At 43.8% G+C, this 26,568-nt stretch overlaps 1 protein-coding gene across 1 annotated transcript in view; it reads right to left on the bottom strand.

The window, feature by feature from the left end:
- Window positions 1–2,192: 2,192 nt before the first annotated feature.
- The window catches only part of LOC146971569 (ubiquitin-conjugating enzyme E2 E2), a 34,475-nt gene continuing 10,099 nt past the window's right edge, over window positions 2,193–26,568 (bottom strand). The window contains exons 4-6 of the mRNA XM_085803544.1: window positions 15,737–15,869; window positions 7,620–7,767; window positions 2,193–3,078 (exon numbers count right to left, since the gene is read on the bottom strand). Coding sequence (XP_085659670.1) covers window positions 2,981–3,078; window positions 7,620–7,767; window positions 15,737–15,869 — 379 coding nt within the window. The 3' untranslated portion in view covers window positions 2,193–2,980. The remainder of the gene's footprint in view (window positions 3,079–7,619; window positions 7,768–15,736; window positions 15,870–26,568) is intronic.

The raw sequence follows: 26,568 nt of genomic DNA on the forward strand, positions 1-26,568 counted from the left end.
TCAGCTATGACTGAGTTGCTTGTCTTAGTGGCCGTAGAAACTGAAAAACCACTTGAACTGACCACAAGTCTGTGGATACATCTAAGAATTACTCATCACTAATAACATGTTATTTCAACACCAGCGAGCTGAAAATATTTACTGTGCACAGCGGCGTAAGAGCATGTTTTCACACATTCAGGAGGTCATTTAATTGTGGGAAGTTCAATTCCCCGCACTTTCTGATCCCCTCATGTGCATCCAACATTTCAAAACCTGCATTTTTTTTTTGCATCTGCTGAAATGACATATGCAGTAAGATAAGGTGGGAGGGAGCCGTCCTTGGCCCAGTGGAAACATGTTGAAAAGTTTAATAGGGTGATCATATAAGACTGAACTCTGTGTTACATTTACTCACTTGCCAGAAGCTTTTACTCAAAAGAACTTACAGGTTACAAGATAATATCATTTCAATAACAGTGTGGCTGGTTCAGTATGTGCTCATCCTAAAACCCATTGTGAAGTCTTGATTTATTCATCTAAATTGAAAGAAAACAAGAAACCACAATCGGTTCACCTTTCAACGCCTCGCTGAGGCTGTGTAATGCTTACACCGAGAGAAACATTCAAAGCCGCAATGATGTCGTGATTCACAATGGCATCACATCGCTACATCTATATTCTAGTATTGTCTTGCACAAAGGCCACATACAGAGTCATAACAGAACAGCTTGATATAGTTTTAAGATCTGAGGCTAATTCCTTTAGACAAACTGTATTACTGCAACACATCAACCTAATCCTCCCATCTAATCTTTGCCAAGTATCTATCCACTGTTGTAATCTCAGCAGCCATCATATTTATGCATACCCCCGGCCTATCAGAGCATTCATTAAATTCAAGAGCAGTAGTTTTTTGTTTTTTTTAATGCTGCAGAATCTGCAGCAGAAACTGGAAAACTTAAAAAGAAAGGAGCAGTGGAACAAGTCAGCTGTCGTTCACTTGAAAAGGCTTAAAGCTTTTGTTGAATGACTGATTTATAATGCCAAGATGGCATCCGGCCAAAAACATGTTGCTTTCAATGAAATTGGTAGAAATAGGTTCTGCTACAAGTCTTTTGTTTGTTTTACACTTTTTTCTGCTCCCTCTGTTTTGAATACTTTTCATATTATCTTCCCCCCAAAAAATCATCTACCACTTTAAAAAAAACCTCATTCTCATTTATTCAACAAGAATAGAAAGAAAAAGAGAAAGAAAACTACATTTCCTCAGATGATTTTGACTAAATCTACCTGAAACGCTTTGAGAAAAAAAACTTAAACTGTTGCGTTATTCTGGGTTACAAATTCATTTAGATGTTTTTTTTTAAATGTCTTAACAGATTTTTAACTTTGTACATATTATTATCACATAGATTGGGAATGTAGTAGTAAATACAGCTACATCTAATAGAATATACCACCTCTTCTATGTGTCATATTTTTTATAAAGAAAAAATATATTTATGTCATTTATCACAGCAACAAAAAATAACTACTGTGTTTTCTGAAGGAACAGACTTGTTACACTTTCTTTGGTTGGATGTTGTTTACGAGAGGCAGCGCATGTTTTGTGTCAAAAGTTGGAAATACAGCATCCAGTTGGTGCTGAGCGTGATCCAAGTTGAATCATGACAATGTTTATTGATGTTAGTTGAGATACTGATGCCTGGACCAAAGTTGTTGCCGACATGTCAGCGCTGTCATCCCAACAACAATCAAAGAGCTATTTAATTACAGTTATAAGAGTACATGTCCTCGCAATTGTAGGACACCTCAGATCTGGATCAGTGCCAAAACACAATCACGTCTTCCTTGGCCCAAAGGTCTGTCTATCCATTAAATTTTATGGAGATCCATTCATGAGATTCTAAGATGTCATGTTGACCAACAGATGAAGACATCACACCTCCTGCAGTAAAGCTACAAGCTAATGTAGGGCGGGAGCCGTAAAGTTGTCAAACCCAAGAGAGGCAGGTGCAGTTTTTGATAAGGAGTGGATGTGAGCTGATGTTACTGACTGTAAAGTTTTATAACTAAGTGTGTGTGTATGTGTGTGAGACATAAAAGCAAGTCTTGCGGTGAGACTTGGACTGAGAGAATGGGAGATCACTGGAAAAAAGGTGTAAATATTTGAGGATGCAGCCAAACACAAACCCCAGACAGAGCCCAGCTTTTTCTCACAAGCCAACCACAGTGTGTTTTATTGGGTGCTTCAGTAATACAAGTGCACAACAAACCACTCTGCAATTGCAGAGGTGGCGGGTAGCCAGTAAATATACAAGTCCTGCCTCTGTCACGGGCAGACCTATACTTTTGTGGTCTGCCTCAAAAGCCTTAGAAAAAATACATACAGTACAAACAGAATCAGAGGAAGTTAAAAAGCATGAAGGATCCATTGATGCAAACCTTCCTGTTCCATGCAGATAACATATTGATGACAAATACAAAAACAACAAAAAAAAGAAATTTAAAACAAAAAAAACAAACAAGGTAAAAGCATATATTCTGCATGTTTGTTCCAGGTGCCACTAAGAAAATGAAGATACATACTGTATAGCTGGAGGACAATGCGCATGATAATTATAATATTCTGTTTTTTTTCTCCAATACAATACTTCCAACATTCAGATATTGGAAAATAAAAATCCCAATCTACTCTTTGTATAAAAAAGAAGCTTTCAAGTCAACAAGGAACAGAGGACTTTTTTTTTTTTTGTTGTCGTTTGATTTTTTTTTTCTCTTTCTTTTTTTTGTTTGTTTTTTTATACACAGAAAAGGTTGATAAAATGTTGGAGGGAAGGGGGGAGCGAGGAGGAGAAGGGTGATAGGAGGGCAGGTATAACCGTTGCACTTAGTGAGTGTGCTTTGACAGACTAAGGGTGAGAGAGAGGTAGAGAGAGGTACAGTGAAGGAGGGGGGTAAGAGGAGAGGGGGGCGGGGGCGGCCCACGGCGGGGAGTCTATGTGGCGTATCTCTTCGTCCATTGTTTGGCTATTCTGTCATGCTCTGTTCTGTTGGTCAGGTACTGTGTGGCGATGCTTCCCACCAGAGGGTCGGCTGAAAAGGCACAGAGAGAGAGAAGAGAGTGAGTGTTGAGTTTTGTTCACAGACCTCGGATCAGCACCGTCACACATGGGTGAGGCGGTCTGCAAGCGACGCGGTCCTCAACGGACGGCTGTGTGGGATCACAAAAAAAACAAAACAATCACGTTCCGAGCCGTTTGTCGTCTCGTTGGCAAGATTAGCAGATTTGTGTACACAACAAAACACTCAGTGATTGTGGTGCACTCTCTTTTTGTTTTCTCCCTTTTTTTCTTTTTTCTTTTTTTTTTTGGCAGATATCAATGGTGCGAACAAACAATAACAAATCTGGTTTTGGTTTTAGAAACAGCAGATTTCTGTTTTCCATTTCAACCAGTTTTCCAGTTCATTTCGTCTCTGTTGATTTACACTTACACTTATTACTCGAGATGTTAAAGTCACACGCAGATTGAAAAATGAAAGAAATAGTAACTCTACATGTTCTTGCAGAGTTCCATACCGCTGAATACAGAACGGTGACAGATGTGCAATATGGCAGATTTCTCTTTAAGTTCCTGCAATTTAAAGTTGATTGAAATATGTTGCTTTTTAAACCTGAAATACAAGAGAACATTTTGTAGAGTCGCTCTCTACAGACCCTGACAGGGTTCCCACTTTTTTCTTGAAATCATCTTCCAGGACATTTTCAGCTGCTACAGTCTGACAGACAAGTTATGACACCATACACTAATACATCCCCCGTCCCATTCAGGCTCTGGAGAAGTGTTCTGTTTGACAGTTGTACCTTATTTTGTCATTTAACCAGTTTGTTTCTGTGTTTATTCCTCCTCACTTATCTCTTTTTTTTTCTTTATTTCTTTTTAATTCTACCTCTTATTCCTCTGTCTGTTTGTCTATTACCTGCCAAGGGACTGCGGATATAAATTAGCAGGCTTGCCAACTCCGACACATTTACATTTGTATTCATATACTGATGTTCATCAATGTGTATTGTCCCTTTCAAAATAAATAAATTACAGGCTTAGAAATGATGACAAATTTACACAAACATGTTGTTTTTGTTTTTAAACCACACTCACAACAGCTCTGTGCGGTTCCTCTATCTGTCACTCAGCAGAGCAGCCTGTGGCTGCGGCAGAGAAAACCCTCATGGTCAACTCAACTCATCAACTCAAGGCTGGTGGCTTTTTCTCACTCGGAATATCTTTGGAATAGAAATCCTTAGGGTCTGAAAAGGTCAAATCAAGCTCTGGTAGCAGATATAATCATTGTCCAGGACAACTCAAGCTTTTAGAGGGTTTTTTTTTTCCTCATTCTCCATGTGTTTTCCATGACTGGATAATTAGTCAGCCATTTTCCAGGTTTTCCAGGATGCATGGGAACCCTGCCTGAGATACTGATATGCTGCCTGACACCGGGATGCACCAATCAGTCTGTGTACGAGCGTGACTCAGACAGAAGGTTGGTGTTGGTGTTAATGTGAGGAGCTGGTCGGCTGCATTCAGAGTAGCTGTTAACATTACATTAAGACTCCATTTACACCGTTCATTAACATGCGACCTGTGCTTGGATACTAGAGCCGTGTGGGGAAAACACATGTCAATACAGGTGCAAGTGAACGCACCGCGGGCAGAGCGCATACAGATGAGCCCTTCTACATTACAGAGGTGGTCTGATGTGATCTGGTCCAAACAGCCTGGACACCTGGTCCAGGCTTTGACTCGCTGCGTCGTCTTTTCAACAGGTGCTCTCTCTCTCTCTGGCTCTGCAGCCGACGAGGACCTGACGTCCTCGGATGGATGTTTTTGATCAGATCATAAACTTCTCCACTTCCAAACACAGTGCAGCGAGTTTCTATTGACCAAACATGCCAAGTTAAACAAAGACGACCTCTGACCTGTGAATCTGACTGAGCAAGTTTGACACAGCAGGAGGAAGAGCAAATATTTCTATACTGATGTGACCAAGACTTTCAAAACAAAGATCTATACAGTAAATAACTCCTGCGTAATTAATTTCCAGGGTTTCCCGCAGCGCTTTCCTGTTAAGGCGGCCGCCTTAACAACAAAGAGCTGCCGCCTAAACTAACGTCTTTAAAAAAAAAAATGTAGCGATATTCGTGAATCAGAGCCGTAGCTGGACAACTTTATCGCTGCACAGCGACCGCGCGCACCGTTACACGTCGCTCCAAGAGCCCGGTGCGTCCTGTCTGCAGCGGAGACACGGCCACTGAGAGGCTGAGTGACGGGACCGTTCCTGTAGGAACGCGCCTTTTAATGAATCAAACCAAACACCCTGAACAGTATGCTGAGTACGAGAGGGAGAGACGACTGCAGCAGTTAAAACGAAAGCTCCTTGTCCCAGCATGTCGCCCACTCCGTCCGTGGCCGACGTCTTTTAAAACAGTGTTTCCCAACCTTGGGGTCGGGACCCCACGTGGGGTCGCCTGAGATTCAAATGAGGTCGCCTGAAATGTCTAGTAGCCTAATTGATGAATTAAAAAAAAAATCTGACCAAGAAAGGTTAGGAACCACTGTTTGAAAAGACACTTGGGTTTTTTTGGAATGTACTTGCATAGATCTTTCAGCACTCACAATGGGCCGATATAAATGAAAAACTTTATTTAACTTCTAAAAAAAATAGCTTTGATGTAGCTAAGCTACTTTTGTCATTTTATTGTAGCGTAGCTTGCTACATTTCTCTGGTGGGTAGCTTCAGTGTAGTGAAGCTTCATTTCATGTAGAGTAACTAGTAGCTTAGCTCACTACATATTCCAAGTAGCTTGCCCAACACTGTCTCACACACATACACACCACAGAGAAGCGCGCATGCATAACAGCAGCGCGTGTTGAAAGCGAAACTTAATACGGCGCGGTGCGCCCCCCCCCCACGATCGATCCGCCCCCCCCCCCCCCCCCCCCCCGTCGACAGGTCAGACACCACCTTAACTAACAAATTTTCTGGGGGAAACACTGATTTCTATAAAGATCAGGATTAGGGATGTGATGATTATGGATATTCTTGGTATAATTATTGTCAGAGAAATGATCACAGTATTATGATACAACACTATGAATGCATAAAATCAAACATAGTCAAACTATAATCACATTACTAATTATATACACAAAGTATCTATCAATATATGACCAAGTGATCACGATCACCACACGATCTACCCATCAAAAACGTTTTCAAGACATGTTTGTTTTTTTGCATCCGTATAATGTAACGTTAAGTGAACGCTGTTTAACTTGTCACGTTGCACTGGAAGATGAACCCGTGTAATACCACTAACCAATTTATTTGCAAATGACACATTAACATTTCCTGCCAATTCAATGTTACATTAGGTAAACTGATACTAACTTAACCCGGTTACCGTGCATTTACCTTGACTGTGGCGTACACAGCCAGGTAGGCATCCTGCAGGTGGTGAGCTGCTACTCTTTTGCGGCATGTTTTACAAGCTGACGAGCCGTCGTCGACTTAAAACGTTTGTTTGGAGGGAATAAGTCGTCCTCTACCAAACTCTACCGCTCAGGCACGTCTCTGTTCTGCAACGCACGGAACGGAAACAAAGTTACACAGGCGGTTGTTGTGTAACTTTGTTTTCGCCTGTATGGTTCCAGCATAACCTTTTTTTGAGGAATCTTTACGATTAATTAACCGTGGCGTTAAATACCACTGTTAACTGTGACAACAACAAGTCATTGTGACACAATCAGGATTTAGTGAATCTTACATAATCTCCAGTTCAGTAATCAGACAAATGTTAGTCACTGTTTAACCACCCACAGAATTATCATTTGCAAATCCCTGCATTTTATAATAGCATTTATTTATATTGTTACATGTAAGAACATTACTAATTACTGCTACTCACTTGAAAAGAGTTTGGCCTGGGGAACATTTTATTACACTGACCCTGGACTTGACTACATGGTCTCAGACTCAGCTGTGTCAGTGAGCGGTTGATCATATTAGAGAGCAGGAACCCCCCTGAGGGAGAGGTGTTGAATAAACCTGGGAAGTGGCCGTAACACCCACGTGGCGACAGGTTCATTCTCTGCACTTGGCCGACTTCCATCATGCTCCAATTTCATATGGTATTTGTAACGTGCTACGAGCCAGACAGCACATAACGGTCGTTTTACATCCCCACAGACGGACCACTGACCCGGCCGCTCACCTGCCAGAGCTTTAGTTTTGGGGGGGGGGTTTGCAGTGCTGCACTCACTCCCCCTCCACTATTCATTAAAGCCAACAGAGTGAGTGACACGCTGGTCATCGCACATGTGTTTTCATTCAACACTCATTGTGGGTCACTTGCTCTTTTTTCCCCCCTCTGTGAAATTATGGGTTTATTATTTATAACTTCAGGCCGCCGACTGTGCCAATGACCCGTCAGCGTGAGGCGGCCTTGGCAGCCAATGAGAGTTTGAATTGGCCGTGGTTTACTTAATACGTTGGCCTTGAGTGAAGATTACATACAAGCAAAAGGGGAGGAAGGAGAAGAAGCAGTTTGATGCGTGTCATTTGGAGGTCGATCTCACCTGGGTTACAGTCTGTGAGCAGGGAGCAGATGGACAGCAGCACCTTGGAGATGGTGAGGGCGGGGCTCCAGTTGTCCTTCAGGATGTCCAGGCAGATCACCCCCTGGCTGTTGATGTTGCAGTGATAGATCCTCGTACGAAATGTTACCTGCAGACATGAGAGAATGAAAAAAAAGCACAATGAAGCTCAGGAACACAGAGACAAAATGTTCTGCTGCGCAGAATGCAAGGAAACAGGAGTTTATTTCTGTGACGGCGGTTGAGGATAAAGCTCGGCGGCACACAGGAAGTCGGTAAACAGAAAATCCTTCCATCAGTCACTCGTTTGTTTTATGAAATGTCATACTCGCACCTCAAATTTGTTGGACAAACAGATATTTAGTATATCATCAAAGACAGAAAACAACTTTTTATTTTTAGATGTCTTGGTATTGGTATAGTTGCAGATTGATTTCTGTCACCGGGCCTGTTGCTACAGCTCTATGGATTAGCACTGTTATGTATTTATTTATGCAGCAGTGGAACTGTTCTCCAATATAAACCTAGTGTAGTGTGTAAATGATGAACAAATATTTGCCGATGTTTTAAAATGAAGAAAAGAAAAGCATGCAATTTACAGAATTTGTCCACTTTGTCTGTCAGATTTAAGGAATAGATGATGATTAATATAGCTTTGCGTTAAGAGAGGAACTAATTAAGGCATCCAGTTAATTCAGCTTGACCTCCTTTTATACGCTTTGATTATCACACAGATGACAAATGAGACATAATATGGAAATGAGTGAGCTACAGAGACAATAGGTCGGATGTTTCTCCTCCAACTGTTTACTCTAACTGCCTTCTGGCTGCAGCTTGATGCTCAAAAGACCAATAAGAGAGAAGTATTCATCTTCTCATCCAACATTCAGCAATTTAAGAGTGACACAAATAACACTGTGCAGACCAAACCCTCCATAATCACCTTGGATTTGTCACAGTTACTCAAAACCACCAGGAAATTGTTGCCGTCAAAAGTTCAAACCTTTTAATCTCTGGCCAGTTTGACCCCTGAGCTGACGACCCTTTGAGTCCAGAATGATGCCGTAAAGCCGCCGTTAAACACATCATATTTGCTTGATTGACCTTCAATAGGTGACGGGCTTTACAGATAATGTGATTGTGCCACTAGCGAACTTTGAGGAAGTGAAATCATTGTTTCACTCTGCTGCTGTGAAACGCTGCGTTCAAGGGAATGACACTGTGCTGGGTGTGGGCCGTTGCTTTATCGCACAGTACACTTCACACACGGGTACAATCACCACCGTTTGTACATTTAGCTGTCGGCTTCTCTTTTTATAACACAAGTCCTCTAGTGGATGAACAGACAGACACAGGCAGAGCAATAGAGACAGACAGAGAGACACAGACAGAGCAATAGAGACAGACAGAGAGACACAGACAGAGCAATAGAGACAGACGGAGCTCCTGCCAACGCAAAAATGTCAAATCTCTGAATCAGAAGCAGAAGACTTTATGGATCTCCAGGGGGAAATTAGGTGTCGACATCTGCTTAATCCAGCCTCTCTAATGAGGATCAGATGCTTTTCTTCACTGATGGTCAACTGAATAACTTTAAATATAAAAATACAAGGCATAAGAAGATGTTATTTTTTGTCTGTGGGAAAAGTGTAATTTACATTTTTTCTACAATTTATTACTATTTTTCTAGACAAAAGTTAAATTACTAGCAAATTCCTTCATGATTTAGTATCGATCTATCCAAAAATCATCTGTTGGAGATTCTGAAATGTGAATAGTTGGAGCTTTTTTTCTTTTTTTTTTTATCAACAATCAATTTTAAAGTGATTATGTCTGGATTTTGGACAGTTGGTCCACAATCAACATAATATGACCTTTGACCTTGTGAATTGGAAAAATATAATAAATATCACCCCATCATTTAATCCCATTAGACATTTGTGTGAAATCTGATCATAATTAAATGTATGAACGACTGGGTTATGGCCAAATGTGTGTTATGTAAGGCCACAGTGACCTTGACCTTTGACCTTGGACCACTAAATCATAATCATTGTCTTTGTGTCCAACTGAACATTTTAAATGAAATGTTATATTATGTTCATACGAATGGTACAGATGTATGAGAAACCTGAAAAAGAAAAACTTTTTGATGGCAGTACTGAATAAATCCTGACCAGACAGCGAAGGCCCAGCAGGGAATCTTTGTTTACCTCTCTGCTGTTTACACCAGGGCTGTAAACTCATCTTTATTGATTAGAAAAATTGTTTCTATTTCCTGAATTGATTGACAAATAAAAAGACTTCAAACATTTAACTGGTAGTCAGAATGAATGATTGCTGATTAATTTCAGTGGTCTGACTCATTGTTTCTATAATGACTACAGTGACAGTTCCCAAAGAGGAAGGTGTATTTTTAGGGATTTTTTCAAGAGGAAACAGAGTTTAGGCTTCAGCTCGTACGTCAACCAAACATCTCTTCCACTTCTCCGGTAAACTGCCTCTATTTTAATGCTAATGACCACTCATATGATTCCAGAAAGGGAAACTAACTATCCAACAGAAAAGGATGTAATTGATTCAGCCAACAGTAAGTTCATCTGTCAGAGCCGCTGCTTTACAGATTAAATACAGTGTTCCTGTCACAGCTTTATGAGCACGGAGAAAGAGTTAAGAGGGCGATCTGTTAAAACCTCTGATAAGAGCATGTTGGCAGTAGATGAGATGAGAAATATGAAGAGGATGAATTGTGATGACTCTGGGAGATGAGTGTTAGGTCTTTAAAGAAAGACAGTAGCGCTGTGCCGGGTCTGCCAGCAGCTTGTTAGAAGTGCTGAGACGTGGACCGCTGTGGGCCTTTCACCTCCCGTTTCTCCCTCGTCCACATTAACACTGAGGCATCAGCATCAGAGCCGGCTTCACCGCTCCACTGAGTGACATTTAACACCATTTGTCGCTATAGCAGCTAAAAAAAAAAACCCGGTAAAAAGGGTCGGTATTTTATTGCAGCCGATGTATTATATCATTTAGGTTTTATTTCCTGGTGTTCTGGTGGCTGTTCTTTTTAAAACAACTGAAAAAGTGTGGTGTGTCCAGCAAAGGATTGCTCCAGTTTTACAGGGCAGCTGTTGAGAGTGTTCTCACGTTTGGTATCACTGTTTGGTTTGGGAATGTGTCTGCGGAGGAAAAGAGGCAGCTAAACAAGGTGGTACGCACTGCATCTAAAATCATTGGATGTGAGGTTCCATCCACATCTGAGATCTATGAGGCCAGACTGCAGAAGAAAGGCGTTAAGATCTTAAAAGACCCCTCCCACCCAGCTAACTGCCTTTTTAACTTCCTGCCCTCACAAAAAAGACCGAGGAGCATAAAATCCAGAACAACCCGACTCCAGAACAGCACATACCCACAAACTGTCAGACTCCTCAACACCTCAGAAATATTATTTTGAATACCATAGTCCATTTAGAGGGACAGGGTATTGTTTTAATGTGCCATATTTATATTTATCTATTGATTTACTGATTATCTATCTATTTATTACTTGTGCACTTTGCTCTGTTTTTATCATGTACTGTACTGGGTGTATGTTGTGTTTTTATGTCAGTGTGTGAAGCCCACTGAAACAAATCCCAATCAACAATGTTGTTGACATGGCAATAAAGTATTGAAACTTCACACGGCCTCAGAGAGAAACTCCTCCTGCAGCCAACAGAGGGCGGCACGGCGCGAACCACAATAACAGTTTTGTTGTCACTTTGAATATTGGACTCCGGCACCCGAGTGTAAATTAATTCCCCCGCCTGTCGCAGTAAACAGCCTCTTCTAACCGCTCGGGCTCAGAAGGCGGCAACGCCTACGCTCTGATGTTACCTGGATGCGTGCGCTCGCCCTAAAACACTCTCAACAGGGCAATCAGCGCGCGACCTCTGCTGCTGATTATATAGTCTGTCTCAGCTAGGATTGCAGCTTGAAGTCCTGACACTTGACACCCCCCCTCCCTTGCTGCTCCAATCACCAACATCTGGCCCCTCCTGACCCTGACCCTCCAGAGGAAACCTCTAATGAGCCTTGGCATTCCCAACAAAAAAAAAAGAAATCACACAGGGCAGGATGTTATAAATAACCAGCCCCCTCGCCCCCCTCGCCCCCACCGGCCTCTTGAGACACGGAGCTCCTCTCCTGGCCCCGGTTCAGAAACAGAACACATCCACCTGGCGAACTTGTCAGACCGAGTGAGAGGGCTTTTGTTTTCTCTCTCTCTCTTTTTTTTCTTTTTTTTTTTAGGGATTTTAAAAGTGAGTCGGGTTTGGGATCCAAAATTCCCAAGCCTGAGGTCTGAGTGCATTCAGCAACTGAGCTCCACTGGAGCGTTTCTATAGTGAGGGAGTGTATGGCAGCTACAGGCCCAAGCGATGCGGTGTGTGTGTGTGTTTGGCTGCAGATCACAGTGTGTCGGAGGGGTAGGAGGTATTGAAGGGGGCGGAAACACTCGAGCCCCCTCTGGCTACAGAAAGCCGGGCCGGGGCCTGTGGATTTGTTTGAGTCTGCTGTCAAACACAGAGCTGGTGGTTCTACAGCACAAAGAGCCAGAAAGAGGGAGAGAAGAGGGTGAGCGAGCACTGGGAGGGGGGTGTGCATAACAGAGTGAGAGAGAGAGAGAGGGGGGAGAGAAAATGAAGGCCAAGTGAAAGGGTAATCGGGTGCGCTGCAAACTAAAGGGAGATTGGCCCTGACGGTCTCTGTGTTCAATAATGACATCCACTCAACATCTCTAAAGTACGCCACGGACAACACGCCGCAGAAAACACGCCGCAGAAAACAAGAAAGGGGGCTCCTTCACACGCTGAGCATTAAGCAGGTCAGCGTTCGGCGCGACCCAGATTTCAAGCTGAAATCACAACAGTTCTTCATAGAACAAAAAGTGTAAAACAAGCTGTGAGGCAGCTGGATGGCAACGCTGCAGCGCTGTGATGGTCCGCTGCCGCACCACAGCAGCTGATTCCTCACTTTCCCCACATCAAGATACATCAAAGTCAGACTGCATCTGTCCGTCCACTCGTTCTGCTGTTAGTTACCCTGTGGAGGATAACCTCTGGGCCGCTGCGACCAGGCCACAACAAAACCGTACGATTTAGTAAGAAAAAGTTTAAAGGAGACATATTCTGCCCCTTTTTCCACAAATTCAAATAGCTCCCAGGTGTCTTAAAGACATGTCTGTGACATGCTTTGGTCAAAATACCCCAAGGATCAAACATCACAGCTCTTCTCATCCTCTCAAAACAGCCGTGTTCAGAACGGCTGGTTTCAGTGCCTGTCCCTTTAAATGCAAATGAACCACTGCTTGCCCCGCCCCTTCTACTGGTACCAGGTAGGGGTGGGGTTATGCAAATTCAAATCCTAGTTACATCACTGGAAGACATCTCAGGGAACAGCTCATAAAACCACGTGGATTTTGGGGTCCGGAAGGCAAGACAAACACCCAAATATATGTTAAAGAGCTTTCAAAAAGTGATATTTCCATCATGTCCCCTTTAAAGGTAAAGTCTGTAGGCTTGTTTGTTGCAGTTTGTAAACACTACATTCAATTTGGGCCCCTCCTTCCCCCATGTTTAACTGCTGTTCACGTTGAGCCCTTCTCCACCTCGGCCTCCAAAGTTCTCTTTTGAATATTTGCTACTACCACCAAGATAGAGACTGGACGCCTTCAAGACTGGAGAAACGGCAGATACATAGATACAGTCGGACCCATCCCACTGGCAACGGGAACGGGATCCTCGAGGGCTATGGTGCGTCGAGTAGGAGGGCCGTGCCCTAGGCAGGGTGAGGCTCCAGCCAGTGCCTCACTCAGACTGTATTTCATTTTCTTTTCTGGTAAGTGTGTGTCCACCATTTCTACCCAGCTTAACAGGGTCCAGTCGCTGTCTTGGTGGTAGTTTTTATACAAGCCCACGGCACCACATGCCCAACTTCAGCTGCGCTCTGTCATTGGCTGAGGAAAACACATCGACTTCAAGCCCAGAAACATCCCGACTTAACCAAAAATAAAATACAGGCAGAGAGGGATGGGGACTCTGCAGGCACAGTCACTACTACACATGAGTAAAAGCTCATAGACGAAATAAATCCTGTTTAATTATCACCTAAGTGTATATTTTGTTTTTTGGGAAAATCCTACAGACTCTACCTTTACTATTATTGACATCATGGTAATAACCTTGAACTTAGCGCTACCCTGTCACCCCTCCAACAACAATATTGACTTTCAACTACAGTCTGTGTGAGGACACTATGGCTAAACCACAAACCAACATGAAACATGGAATAAATGTTAGTTTTTTTCCAGTTATGTTTTGTTGCATGTGAGCATAAATAGAGTGAGACACCTGGGCCAGATCCTCCGACATGAACACACTCCAGCTGTCTGATCACTCTTGGTTGCTACAGTAGCTGAGATTGTGAGAAATCGAGACAAAACTGCACACAGACGAACAAAAATGTCTGAATCCGGCTCACAGGAGCGTTAATATCAGGGTTTCTAGAAGATACCGCATCCTGAGTATGATTTAACGCCACCATGAGTCTCTAAACCAGGATACTAAACGCTGTCATTGTCAGCCCTGGGCAGGTTGGCAGTTTATCACAGGTCAACTAGAAAAATCATGGCCCACATAATGGAAGATAAAGACACAGTCTGATCTGACATGCTGATATTCTGCTGGGAGAGCAGATTGATGTGAGTGTTTTTGTCGTTTGGGCCAGCGCCCGCCAAAACAACTGGTGATAAGTTTCTACAACATCAAACCCTGAGACAGCAGCTCATCAGTTAGACGGCTACTTGGATGTTAAAGGAGTCACTTTAAGTAACAAATGCACAAACGACCTGCCAACTTCACCTCACTGCATTTTAGCCTCTCATTGGTTTCCTCGCCTGCTTTGATTTACATCAGGGATGAGTGTCAGTAAGATTTTAATGGTACAACTACTTTTATCAGTACTGCTCTTAAATACAGTGCTTTTATCCAAATATATTAGTAAAATATATATTTTGAGAGGAGAAGAAAAACATATATACACTAAATACACAACATCTGTACATTCTGACAGCAGTGTGAGCAACAGTAGCTGGTCTGTTGGATGAGAGCACAACTCTGTCTCCATTACGAGACGGAGTTGTGGAGACTGCTTGTCGAAAAACTGCCCCTGACGAGAACGCGCATCAGCGGTTTTACATGAATTTACCTCGAAAACAACCCTGTCTTGTAATATTACGTTATTATCTCATAGCGTGGTGAATGTGCAGGTCACAACTTGTCCACCAGAGCGTTTTGGAGTTGTTGGATTGTGTATTTGATGAGTTTGATGAGGGAAACCAAGAAATCCCATAATGAGCCTCCGTAGCGTAGCTCTGAGCAGCTCACGGCTCTGCTCTGCCATTCTAAAAACAGCTTGCACTGACAATTAAAGTAACACACCTACTCCTAAGACTATAGGGATTATGGCAATGGGCCAATTTGCCAAAATGTTGAACTTTCCCTTTAAATAACAAGCTACTGTGAATGTTTATGCAGCAGTGACAAACAGAAAATCTATCTCCAGTACCAAGACGACATCAGAGACGAGCAACACTACAGTCTCCAAAAATGTAGCTCCCGACAGGACCCGTTTAATACTGGGCTTTGGTACCAATCCCTCCATCTCGATCTCGATCTCAGCTCCATTATGGCTCCAGCTATTTTTAGTGATATAGCTCTGAAAACTTGTGCACGGCCACAACACCAGACAGACACACTGATAAATACAGTGCAGCATTTAGCAGCTCCAGATCCTGATCTAACTCAAAAAAAGAATACTGGACTAAAATTCACTAGGTGACCAAAAATGCATGAATGCTTGTGTCATCTCCTGGCACCGACACACATACAGTCACATCCACAACAGTGTTTGTCCATGTTTGTGTGTGACTACAGGTCAATCTGAGTTTTAGACTTTTCCAGATGACCCACATGTATTTTCCAGGCTTGCCACACCGAGTCAATACCCGGTCGGCTGAACGAGCAAACACATATTTCAACGCCTGTGTCTCCCGGCTGCCTGACCTTGGGGGGTTTGAAGGGGTAGTCTGGCGTGAAGGCGATGTCCAGGAAGAAGACGCCTCCCTCGTACACAGAGCCCGGGGGTCCCAGGATGGTCGACCTCCACTCGTAGATGTTGTCTCCTTTGGGGCCGGCGCTGCAAAAATTGAAACAAAAAAAAGAAAAGATGTGTTAATATGTTAATCAGCACAGCGCGCTGGAACAGACAGCCTGCCGTTCAAACCGCTAGTGGGCTGACAGAGCTTTGGGGGATGGTGGGGGGGGTGAGGCTGTAAACGCTGGCTTCTGACAAGTTAATGACGGAGATTTGGAAAAATGCTGTAGCTGTTGCAAGTTTGAGTTTTTTTTTTTTAGTCTGAGGCTATTTTCGAAGGATTTAGATTATCTTTCACATTTTTGATGAGAAGATTAGATTACCTGCTGGTGGGAGTTGAGTTGCTGAAGCATTTCTGACACACTGACAAAACGGCAGTAAACCAGTGCTAACACGTAACTGTAAAACCCAAAAATAGTATGAAAGGCTTTACATAACAAAGAGGGAGCCTCTGTAAAAGGAGAAAATGATTTTGCGTCGGAGCCGGCTGTTTTCATGAGATGGGTATTTACGCCGAGTGGAGACTGAAGGTCACATCTGTTGTATAGGCCCGGTAATTAATGCCATTTCCATATTAAGGGCTCCACCCCCCTCCCCCCTCCCCCCGCTGTTGTTTGTGGTAAGACCCTGAGTTGGCGCCGAGCCAGGAAGAGACCGGGACAATGTCCAGATCACAAAGCTCGGGACAATGAACAATCCCTCCGATTTCGTGTAATTACCAGGGATTGTGTTCGACGCCGACCCTGAGCTGCTGGCACATGCGCCTTTACAAGTGTGTGTGTGTGTGTGTGTGTGTGTGTGTGTGTGTGGAGAGTGCAGTCACACAGCGTTGGCTTTCACTCAGGGCTGTGATATCGCTGGTCACTTTAACTTAAGAGATAGAGCAGGAGTGTGAGATGTAGGGTTCCTTAAAGCAGCTCCACTGTTCAAACACAGCATCTGGTTCCAGGCATGCCCTTCACAATACATCACCCGCCATAAATAGAATTTTAGACATTAGATATTTCCTCCCTTCGTCGGCGTCAACACATGCAAATTTCCACTAATCTACTTTGCCACTCTTTGGTACTGTCCTTCCTCTTAAGCCTTCTCTAATGAGCCAATTATGATGACTTCTCTGGGGAATCACGTCAGAATACGTGTCAATCTGAGTTTCTGTGATTTCAGGCACAAAGGAAATAATCCAGGATATAGGAGTGAAAATGAAATAAAAGCACACAAAGTGACAAATGTTGGACAGTACCTCTATAAAGCTAATACTTATAGTCAGGGATGCAAACGGGTCAGGACCAAAAAAGAGAGGAATTGTCTGGCGTGGGGGGGGGGGGGTGCTTTACATTACAATATCATGGAAAAGTCAATTTCCAGTAGTTCAACCCCAACCAAGTATTGAGTGCATATAGATGGACATAGTTTTCAGAAGGCCAACATTTCTATATTAAAAATGCTTAAAAAAAAAAAAATCCTTTGCAATATTTCAATTTTGGAGATACTGAATTTTAGGTCTTCACTGAATGTTAGTCATAATTATTACTATTAAAATAAACGGGTTAGGGTGGGGGGGGGGGGGGGACGCCGTCGCCGTCGCACCGACTGCACGCGGATATGCGCCGCTTTGGGTAACGAGCGCGCATGCCGCACGTGAACATTGGAGGTCGGCTGTTATCAGTATAATCAGAGACCATGAATGAGTTCGCCTCAGTTTCACGTGATTGTCACTGTCAACCTGTTAGAAAAACATTTTACTGGCCCGAGCTGAGACGCTGAGACCACCCCCCCCCCCCTCCTCCCAAACAAAAACTCTTCGGATCTGAACGATTCACACAAGTCACCTAATTGGTCATGAAAAAAGCGAGTTTCGCTTTTCGGCGCGCTGTTTGCATCCCTGTATAGTGCAGTAACAACTTCCCACAGACACAGAGTGGTTGTTACACACAGATGCCAAACAAGGTGTTAAAGAGCGTGTTCACTATCAACATATTATTAAGTTTTATTTGTATCACCGAGCATTAACGACATCGGCTTTGTTTGTTTTGGCGTACGCGGATTTGTGAGCACACACACACACACAGATGTTGACATCTGATAGCCGGCAGCTTGTGCTTGGAAAGCCTGTCATAACAATATAAAGTGAGCTCAAACCACATTACCAAGTGCTGCTCATATTCAGCTGTTCCCACAGTCGTCTGCCACGGCCGTTTAACAGGAGCTAAATTAGAGGAGAAGATTTCAATATGTCGTTCGTCGCTTTACTGAAGGTGGAGGGGGTCTGGATGCAACACCTCAGGCTGCCCCAACAAAGGCCTGTCCCCGACTAAACCCGAGTCCCAGCTGACCAGCGGTGGGCAGGGATCCTGCCATTGTCTCTTGGCTGACGCAGGGTGACCACAGGGATGAACAAGTTCAATTTAAGGCTTTTTAATACCACTTTAAACTCAATTTAAGACCAAACCTGCGATGGAAATACAGACCAAAAGTCTAAATATACTCTAATTAAAGAAAGTGATGTCAGTAGAAGATCTCCCAAGTTTAAAATGCCTTATAATGCAGTCTGCTTCATAAGCATTTCCAGGAAACAGCCTTAAACCACCATGAATACTCACTGTTTTCAAGCCACTTATCTCTGAACCTCCATTAACCCGTTTGACTAAACCAAGAAGGCTAGCTAGCAAGTTTGCAGCACACTCATAGCGCCAACAAGGCAAAAATAGTGTTCATTCAGCGGATACCAGAGATTCTCACAGTGACGTGAATATTTTAAATAGAAGTTCACTATGTCGATTTGAAAGCAATACTTTAAAAAGGATAGTTCAACATTTTGGCAAATTGACCCATTGCCATAATCCCTATAGTTTTAGGAGGACTCCAAAACGCCAAAAGTTGTGACCTGCACATTCACCACGCTATGAGATAATAACAGAACGTTACGAGACAAAGTTGTTTTCGAGGGAAATGCAGAGACTGCTTGCTGAAAAACTGCCCCCGACAGGTCACAACTTGTCCACCAGAGCGTTGTGGAGTTGTTGGATTGTGTATTTGATGAGTTTGATGAGGGAAACCAAGAAATTCCATTAGCCTCCGTAGCGTAGCTCTGAGCAGCTCACGGCTCTGCTCTGCCGTTCTAAAAATAGCTTGCACCGACAATTAAAGGTAACAAACCAAGGGATCATGGCAATGGGCCAATTTGCCAAAATGTTGAACTATCCCTTTAAAAAGCCTTTTATCAGTACATTTGTATTAAAGACTTAAGGTCCTTCGATCACCCTGTGCTGACTGCAGCCAGTCACACACCGTAGCACAGATGCTGCTATGCAACTGCTCTTAATGTGGTGTAATGTAAACAAACTAATTGAGAAAGATTTCAACTATGCAAGAGAAAACACAGCGGTGGTGTGAATGAAGACCAGAGATAAGTTCCCACTGCAGAGGCAAAGACACTACAGGGTTTTACTGCAAAAAAAAAAAAGGTAGACTGTGGTTCAACTTTCAACTTTCACCACAATGGAGCAGAACGTCATCCAGCACGACGCCTCAGTGGCCAATCACATGCTCACAAATGCCCGTTTTTCCTCCTGTCCTCCTCGCGACAGTTGTGGCAAAGAGATAAAATAAAGGAGTTGCTACTGTGGCAGCTTTCCAGAGTTATAAACATCCTGTTGCTCAGCATAGTAAACTGCTGGGCAGCGTTTTTTAATGTCTAATAAACCTTCAAATTCACAGATTGTATTTCATGTCTGATCTGAGTCTGAGGCTATTGGGCCCCTCTGAACCCCCACCAGACCCCACCCCCCACGTGGCCTTGTTTGAATGCATGGCTGTTCCTGGACTGAATGGCTGCCTTAAGGCGTCAGCGTGCTCCAATCTGATGAGCAGCTGGATAGGAATGTGTGCAGATGAGAAAAATAGGTACAGTGGGTTCAAAACTCTCTTTCTTTTGTTAATTCTTATCCCTCCTTGTCTGTTTACAAAATCACTTGTGTCGCTCTTCACACCTAAAACCTAAAAAATCACTTCACACCTAAAACCTAGCAGGAGTGTGTGCCGTTGTTTATAATAATCCCTCTCTTTGACAGACTTTTCGCTTCATCTTTGAATTAGGCTGCTCAGAGGAGTCATCCACGTGTTTGCCTTCAGATGTGGTCAGATGACACATCACATCACACAACTCATTCATTTTGAGCACAACCCCCCTTTACCCGGCGAGTCTATGTGGCTTTTGATTACGAGTCTTCCTTTCGGCTTGTAATTAGGCCTGACTGATTGATTGATAGTGTAAATCTTTTCAACTGTGGCTGTACCTAACCGCTCTACAACTCTCTATACGGTTCTGTCAACAGGAAATAATAATAGACGGCTTATTTTCCCTCCTCGAGGCAATCTTCCCTCTGTGCAAACCCGGCGCTTAACGTTCCGTTGCGTTTTATGCAGCGCTCACACCTCAAGGTAACGCTTCCATTATTGCCGTGCTATTCAAAAGAAGGCTTCCCTGACACCGCGGTGAAAAGAGAGCCAGCTATTCCGTTTCCAAACGTCTCCAGCTGAAGCAGATGCTCTCCTCCTTTGACGCTGATGAGTTTGTAGCAGCGATAATAACTTAGGCATGGAGGGGGGGGGTGTAAGAGATGAGCAGGCATGGCAGAGGTCCTCGCTCGGCGAAGAGATTGCTGTAGGGGATCTGACAAGTGCACAAGGGCTGCAGATAAAGGCTAAGTCAATAGCTTGAATGTGCATGCCACCACTGGCTGTTGCTTGGAGACCCTCGTCCCCGTCCCCCCCCTCCCTTCACTCCTCCTCCACCGGCTTGGGCGTTCCTGTGGTGCTTTGTTGCAGCTGGTCGAAGGCCAGCTCATTCAGGTTCTGACGGCGTCGCGCTCGGCCGTTGATGGTGGAGGTGAGAGGAGGCGCGGCCCCCTGGTCGAGCCGTCTGCAGATCTGTAGCGGCGTCGGCCGATGTTTTGCATGAGATTCCGTTAATTAACGCACCGTTAATGTCATCATCTCATGGCTCAAGATTGCTCTGCCCTGGTTAATAGCTTTGCAGAATATCATGCTCCGTTGCTGACATGTGCAATTTATAAATTACCGGTATTGGGTTATAATACATGTACAGCATTGCAAACACAACTTTGAACCAACAAGCTGGTTTCTGCACATGCCAAGGATATGTCTCATCGCGCACGGCTGCAGACTAATTCTCAAAAAACAACAACATTGAATTGATGGGAAGTCAATGAAGGCGTTAAGAAGAACAAACCTACAATAATCTTGGGCCCAGCCCTGAGACTGGAGCTGACAGTTAGATAAATATTACATGTCACTCCTGTCTCTTCCTATCTCCTCTCTCCTGGCGGGGCAGACAGATCCTCCCTGCACACAAACACATGACGCTATAGCTGGTGGAACAGTGCTGCTTATGGGCTTTGTTGTAGGCCGCAATAATAATAACCTCTGTGTAAGTAACACTACATCTGCAGTGCACCGTCAGCCAAAAGCCTGGATTCAGTGAGTATTTGGGTCATTTGTTTTCAGGGGTCTGGGATACATTAGAGCGCGGGTGTCCGTGAGAATCTTGCCACTGCCCTGTCCTCCGACATTACGCTCACACAGGAACCCGCTCTGACAGCTGGGCTGCTGCCTCCGCAACACAGCACCAAAATAGTGCATGGCAACGTTCACAGTGCTGGGGTTTGTTTCCAGCTTCTGCAGTTTTAATAGAAATAAGACTTTTCTTTAATATTGTATCATCAGCACGGTTCGGTCACATTCGGTTGAACCCGTGAGGCGGACGATGATCCCGATGAGCGCCGACCTTGATCAGCGTTTCGCCTCGACAAAAAAAACCTCCTCACAGCACAGCCAGGGCTGAGAAAGACTGAACTCTCTGAGAGCCAGAGACTCCACCGAGACACGTTTCAGAGGAGGAGGACTGAGAAAGCTGGGATTTTTTTTTTCATGGAATATAAAGAGGACACTGTGCCGCAGACTTACGTCGTCATTTGTACCTTTCGTTCTCAGTTCCTGAAAACTATCCAAGCTGTGCCTCATAATCACAGACAGCAGTAATCATTTCCATATATATTGAATGACCTTTTACTTCCCATGATACAGTGCAGCGTGTGAGAAAGCCAGGCTGTCCTTTTGCCCGTTTAAAAAAAATCATCCACATCGCTAGATGGGAGGAGCAGCAGATTGGTGCCAATGCTGAAAGATAACCTTTATCTTGTGGTGTGACAGCTGGACTCATCTGCACAAAATCACTAACCTATCTCATGGTTGTCGTCACCTTGAGACGTTTCTCACAGACGTCAGGGCTCAGGTTGAGTTGATGAAGGAGATGTGAGACAGGCCTGGTGAATTCATGAGGTACGATGCAATGCGATGCGATGCGATGTGATGCAATACGGTACCATACGATACATTTTACTGTCCCCATGGGGAAATTTGTCTTGGACTCACAGTGCTGCATACATTTCCAGTGTTTCCCATTAAAGGAGAATTCCGGTCATTTACAAGTAACGCATCAATATGAATATGACTGCTTTTTTCCCATCCACAATCATTTTTTTCCTCCTAAATCCATGTTTTCGTTGCGTTTTTGTCCTTGTTGATATGGAAACAGTCCCGAGCTCGACAGTCGACTAGTAAGGTCTACCCAGGAAGCTAGAGTAAACACAGGTACGTGATAAAAACACACGTTAACACTGCTCTCTCATATTAACGGAGTTATGCACACTCAGTGTTGTGTGGTAAGGAACTGGTGGATGTTGCAAAGCATTTGTTGTGATATGTTGAGCATTATATAGAGGCCAAAGTTCATATTGTTTCCACAGCACACAGAGAGAATCGACATAACATAAAAACAAAGTGCCATCGAGAACATATTACAGTGCCAATAACACTAATTGCACATAGGACCAATAATGACAGAAAAGAAAGCACTGCACAACCCTGCAGCCTTAAGAAAAAGATAAAAGGTAGAATTGATCAAATCTAATTATAGTCATAAATGCTTTAAAAAAAGAGTTTGTAAGATATCCATTCATTTTTAGGACATTTGAGAATAAATTGAAATGACAGACCAGAATAAACTAAATTCCTACATCAAAGAAAACATTGTTGGCGACCACTATTAAAGGATACGAGAGAGTCAGAAAAACCACAGTTGCAGGGGAACCGGCAGGAACAAACAGGCTTGTGTCCTTAAACTGACTGTGTGGGGTAGCATGGCGCTCTCCAAAGAACCGGCTCCAGAGAGTGCACCGCCGAGGCTTCAAAGACCAGTTGTGCCTCCCTTTAAACTTGCCACGTCCGTGCCAGCCTGTCCTAAGCACTAAAAACAGACTGGCAACAGCCAAGTCCGAGTGGGTTTCATCGTCAGCCATTAAAAGGATGTGTGGGGGATGGGGTTTTTTTTAGATCGTCATTTGTAGTTGGGTTATGTAAAACTAATCACGCAACTCGCAGCCATGTGAGAGGATCTCCTGCTGTTGAGAAATATGTGAAATTTCAAGGGAACTACGGAGTTGAATAAAAATGATGTAAAATGCTGTTCTTCAACCTCGCTTCTCAGAAAACTGTCAGGAAATATTTACTTCCTTCCAAAGAAAGCCTTTATTCACCTATTGCAGCTGCTTCTGATATTGATTTCACAAATAGGGTGAATTTAGTGCCACTGAAAAACATCTTCAAAGACTGCTGTTACTAGTTGAGAACAGCGTGTCTTGTTATTTCTGGATAAAATATGACATGGTATAATCCGCCGGCTGCAGCAGCGGTATGAAAGGTTTCTATAGATTTTTTATTTTACCGGCATAAAAAAAACCAGGTCAGGAATCCATTGCAACCAGCATGAATCCAAGCTGACCCCGGCTGTGAGCTCCGTGAAAGGAGAGACGGCACTTTCTTTTCCATTTTACAGCCTCCTTTCAAGTCTTTAATAACTCACAAGATTAGGTTACACTTTAAATATCAAGTAAGTAGAATGAGCCTTTGATATAACAGCGCACACAAAAAAAAACACCAAACATAAAACCGGTGTGATCCTCGCGCAGGCCGTCACACAGACGGCTGTTTACAGAAGCAGGTAAACAGCTGTCTGAGGAATAAAACAGGGAAGTGGAACTAATAACTAATGTGAATCAGTATGTTTTAGAGCTGGTGAAGACCGCAAAGCACGAATAAAGCCATTATGTGCATTATACGTTTTTTTTCCAGTTCATTCCCCACAGGTGCTTTTTATTTAAAAAACTACCGTCATTCAGTTCAGATCTTCTTTTCCATCAGTGTGGCTGCTGCGGTTATCAGAAGAGGAACTTTAATGAAGCAATCCCCCCCGCCCCCCGCCTCCCCCCCCCCCCCTCCTCCCCCTCCTCCACCGTGAAAGAGCTCCAAGACCAATTACTGTGCAGCTCAACAGGCGAGGTGACACCTCCTTCCTCTGTTCTCTTGTCTTTATTGTCTCAAATGACATGGTTTGTTTTTTAATCAAGCCTTTTATTGTTCATCTGTACAATGAATACTGCAATTACTGGCCGGACGGTTTATCCACCAACAAGGGGAAGGGGGGGTTGGTTTGAGTAGGTGGCTGCGAAGCTTTCCAAGTGGAAAGGGAATAACACAATTTTATTCTCGCAGGAAAAAAGCGGCCGCGCACGCTGGGCTCAATCAATCCGAACAGCGGCCAGTATTGAGCTGAGGAAGTGCAGTCGGAATGAGAGCTTCGAGGACCGCGGCCTTTCACTCGGGGGAAGTTTGTCCCCACCGCGGTTTAAAGTCCTGTTAACAAAGCTGTAAATAAAGCAGGGGGTCTGTTTATTATCCTCAGCCTTCTTTTCTAATTGAGCATGATTCTTCTTGAGCTACAATGCAGATCTTGGTGCAGTAAGCAAAGCTCCCCCCCCTCGTCTTTCTCCTCTGCATCTGAGCTGCTGCATGCAGCCCGAGTGTGATGCAGTGCAAACGTTTGCCTCTGGCTAGGAATGAATAATGCAGAGCATATATCATTACCATAATACACAGGCACTGCATAGAGGAAACAGCACAACATCATGAGTCATAAAAATATCACTTAGCCCAACAAAGCATCGCTGTGCATCCAGGGTGAAGGATGACACAACAACTAATAGTGGAGGGGGGAGAAAAAAAAAGCTGTAGTCTCATAAACAGAGACCTCATGACCCACAAAGCAAAGTTGCACAAAATAAAAGCATTTGAAGAACACATTGTCCTACATATTAATCACAGTTGATGTGGTAGCGTGCAGAAAGCTTTTGAAAAACATTTTCTGCAATATGATGTTGAAAAAAAAGTGTGTGTGTGGAGGGGTAATTATAAACATTTGCTTTGCTTGAATAAAACAAGTTAGAATTTGTGCTGACATGTAAATCGGTTTTGCGGGCCAGCAGGGACTCACAGGAACAACGCTTCAGGAGAGGAAACTGCCTAAAAAACAGATTTGCCCTCGGGACAAAACTGCAGCCTTGTGCAATTTATGAACTAAATTAGTCAAGAGTAGGATGTTAATATTGTTTAATCTCGCAGCCCTGCACCAAAAGTGTATTCGGCCATAATTAGAGACGGCGTCTTAGGCCTCCCCCGCTCTCCGCACGCACAAAGGCACCATGGGCAGCCGTTTGGCCCCCATGGCCGAGGGATTGGACTTATTACCAAAAGGTCAGCGATGGGAGCGAGCCGAGCTTCTGAGTCTGATACTCTTGGTGGTCTATTCCCATGACGCTGTATTAGTCCTGAGGTTCTTTTTGCAGGTAGAGAAATGGAAGAGATGTGTTGAACAAATCAGCACAGAGACAGAAAGCTTTTCTATTCAAGATGTTATTCGCCGGTTATTATTCTTTTTCACCACTTAACAGGATGTTGAAGAGTGTTAACATTTTATCCCCCCCCCCCCTCACAGACCGCAAATATGTCATTAAGACACTAAATGTTCTTGGCAGGAACAACAGCATGATTTGTAACTTCACAGGGAAATCCATTAGGTTTAGGAGATCCCAGTCACGAGGGGTAATGGGATCTCAGGCCAATTGTTTACTTGTGAGTTACTGTATTCATTCGCTTGCCAAAGGATTCTTCTGTTTGCGCTGCTGTCAGTCTCACATTATCATTCAGTCATTCTCAATGACCTGCACTGCTTCTGTTGGGGGGAGAAAAAAAAAACAGGCAACACTCCACCACAAAATGTCCACACGCTGTGCTTCACGCTCGGCTTCCCCCACAAACCCATTAATAACACTGCGGACAAATGTTTGCCAGAAAACTACCTCACAAATGAGGACATTGAGAGAATTCAATGACACACATGAATCACGGCAGGCCGCGCTTGCTGTCAAACAAGTGCCGCGGTGGAAAACATTAAGGATAAATTAAACTCCGGGGCCGGTGTCGGAAAGGGAGAGCATATGTTTGCGTCGTTTCTATAGGGGCAGAAATTTATTTCTTTTCCCCCCGCTCAAAACTTTTTTTTTTGCGAGGAGAGCGATGATGAGGGCGGATTGGTTCGCTCAGGAGGAAAATTATTTTCAGCGCGTGTTTCATGGGTGCGCTTCCGAGAGCGGCGGCCGCAACAAATCAGCACAATCCGGTCTGGCATCGCCCATCTGTACGGCGTGACATCCTTCTGCTCTACTACCTGGCTTCACATATCTATCTGTGGGTCAGACTGTTTCTCCAGGTGCAGCATTCCTCCCTGTCTCTTGTTTGATCTGTATAGATAGATACACACACA

The sequence above is a fragment of the Trachurus japonicus genome, chromosome 16, assembly GCF_045865225.1.
Source record: "Trachurus japonicus isolate A0001 chromosome 16, Traja_1.0".
NCBI lineage: Eukaryota > Metazoa > Chordata > Actinopteri > Carangiformes > Carangidae > Trachurus > Trachurus japonicus.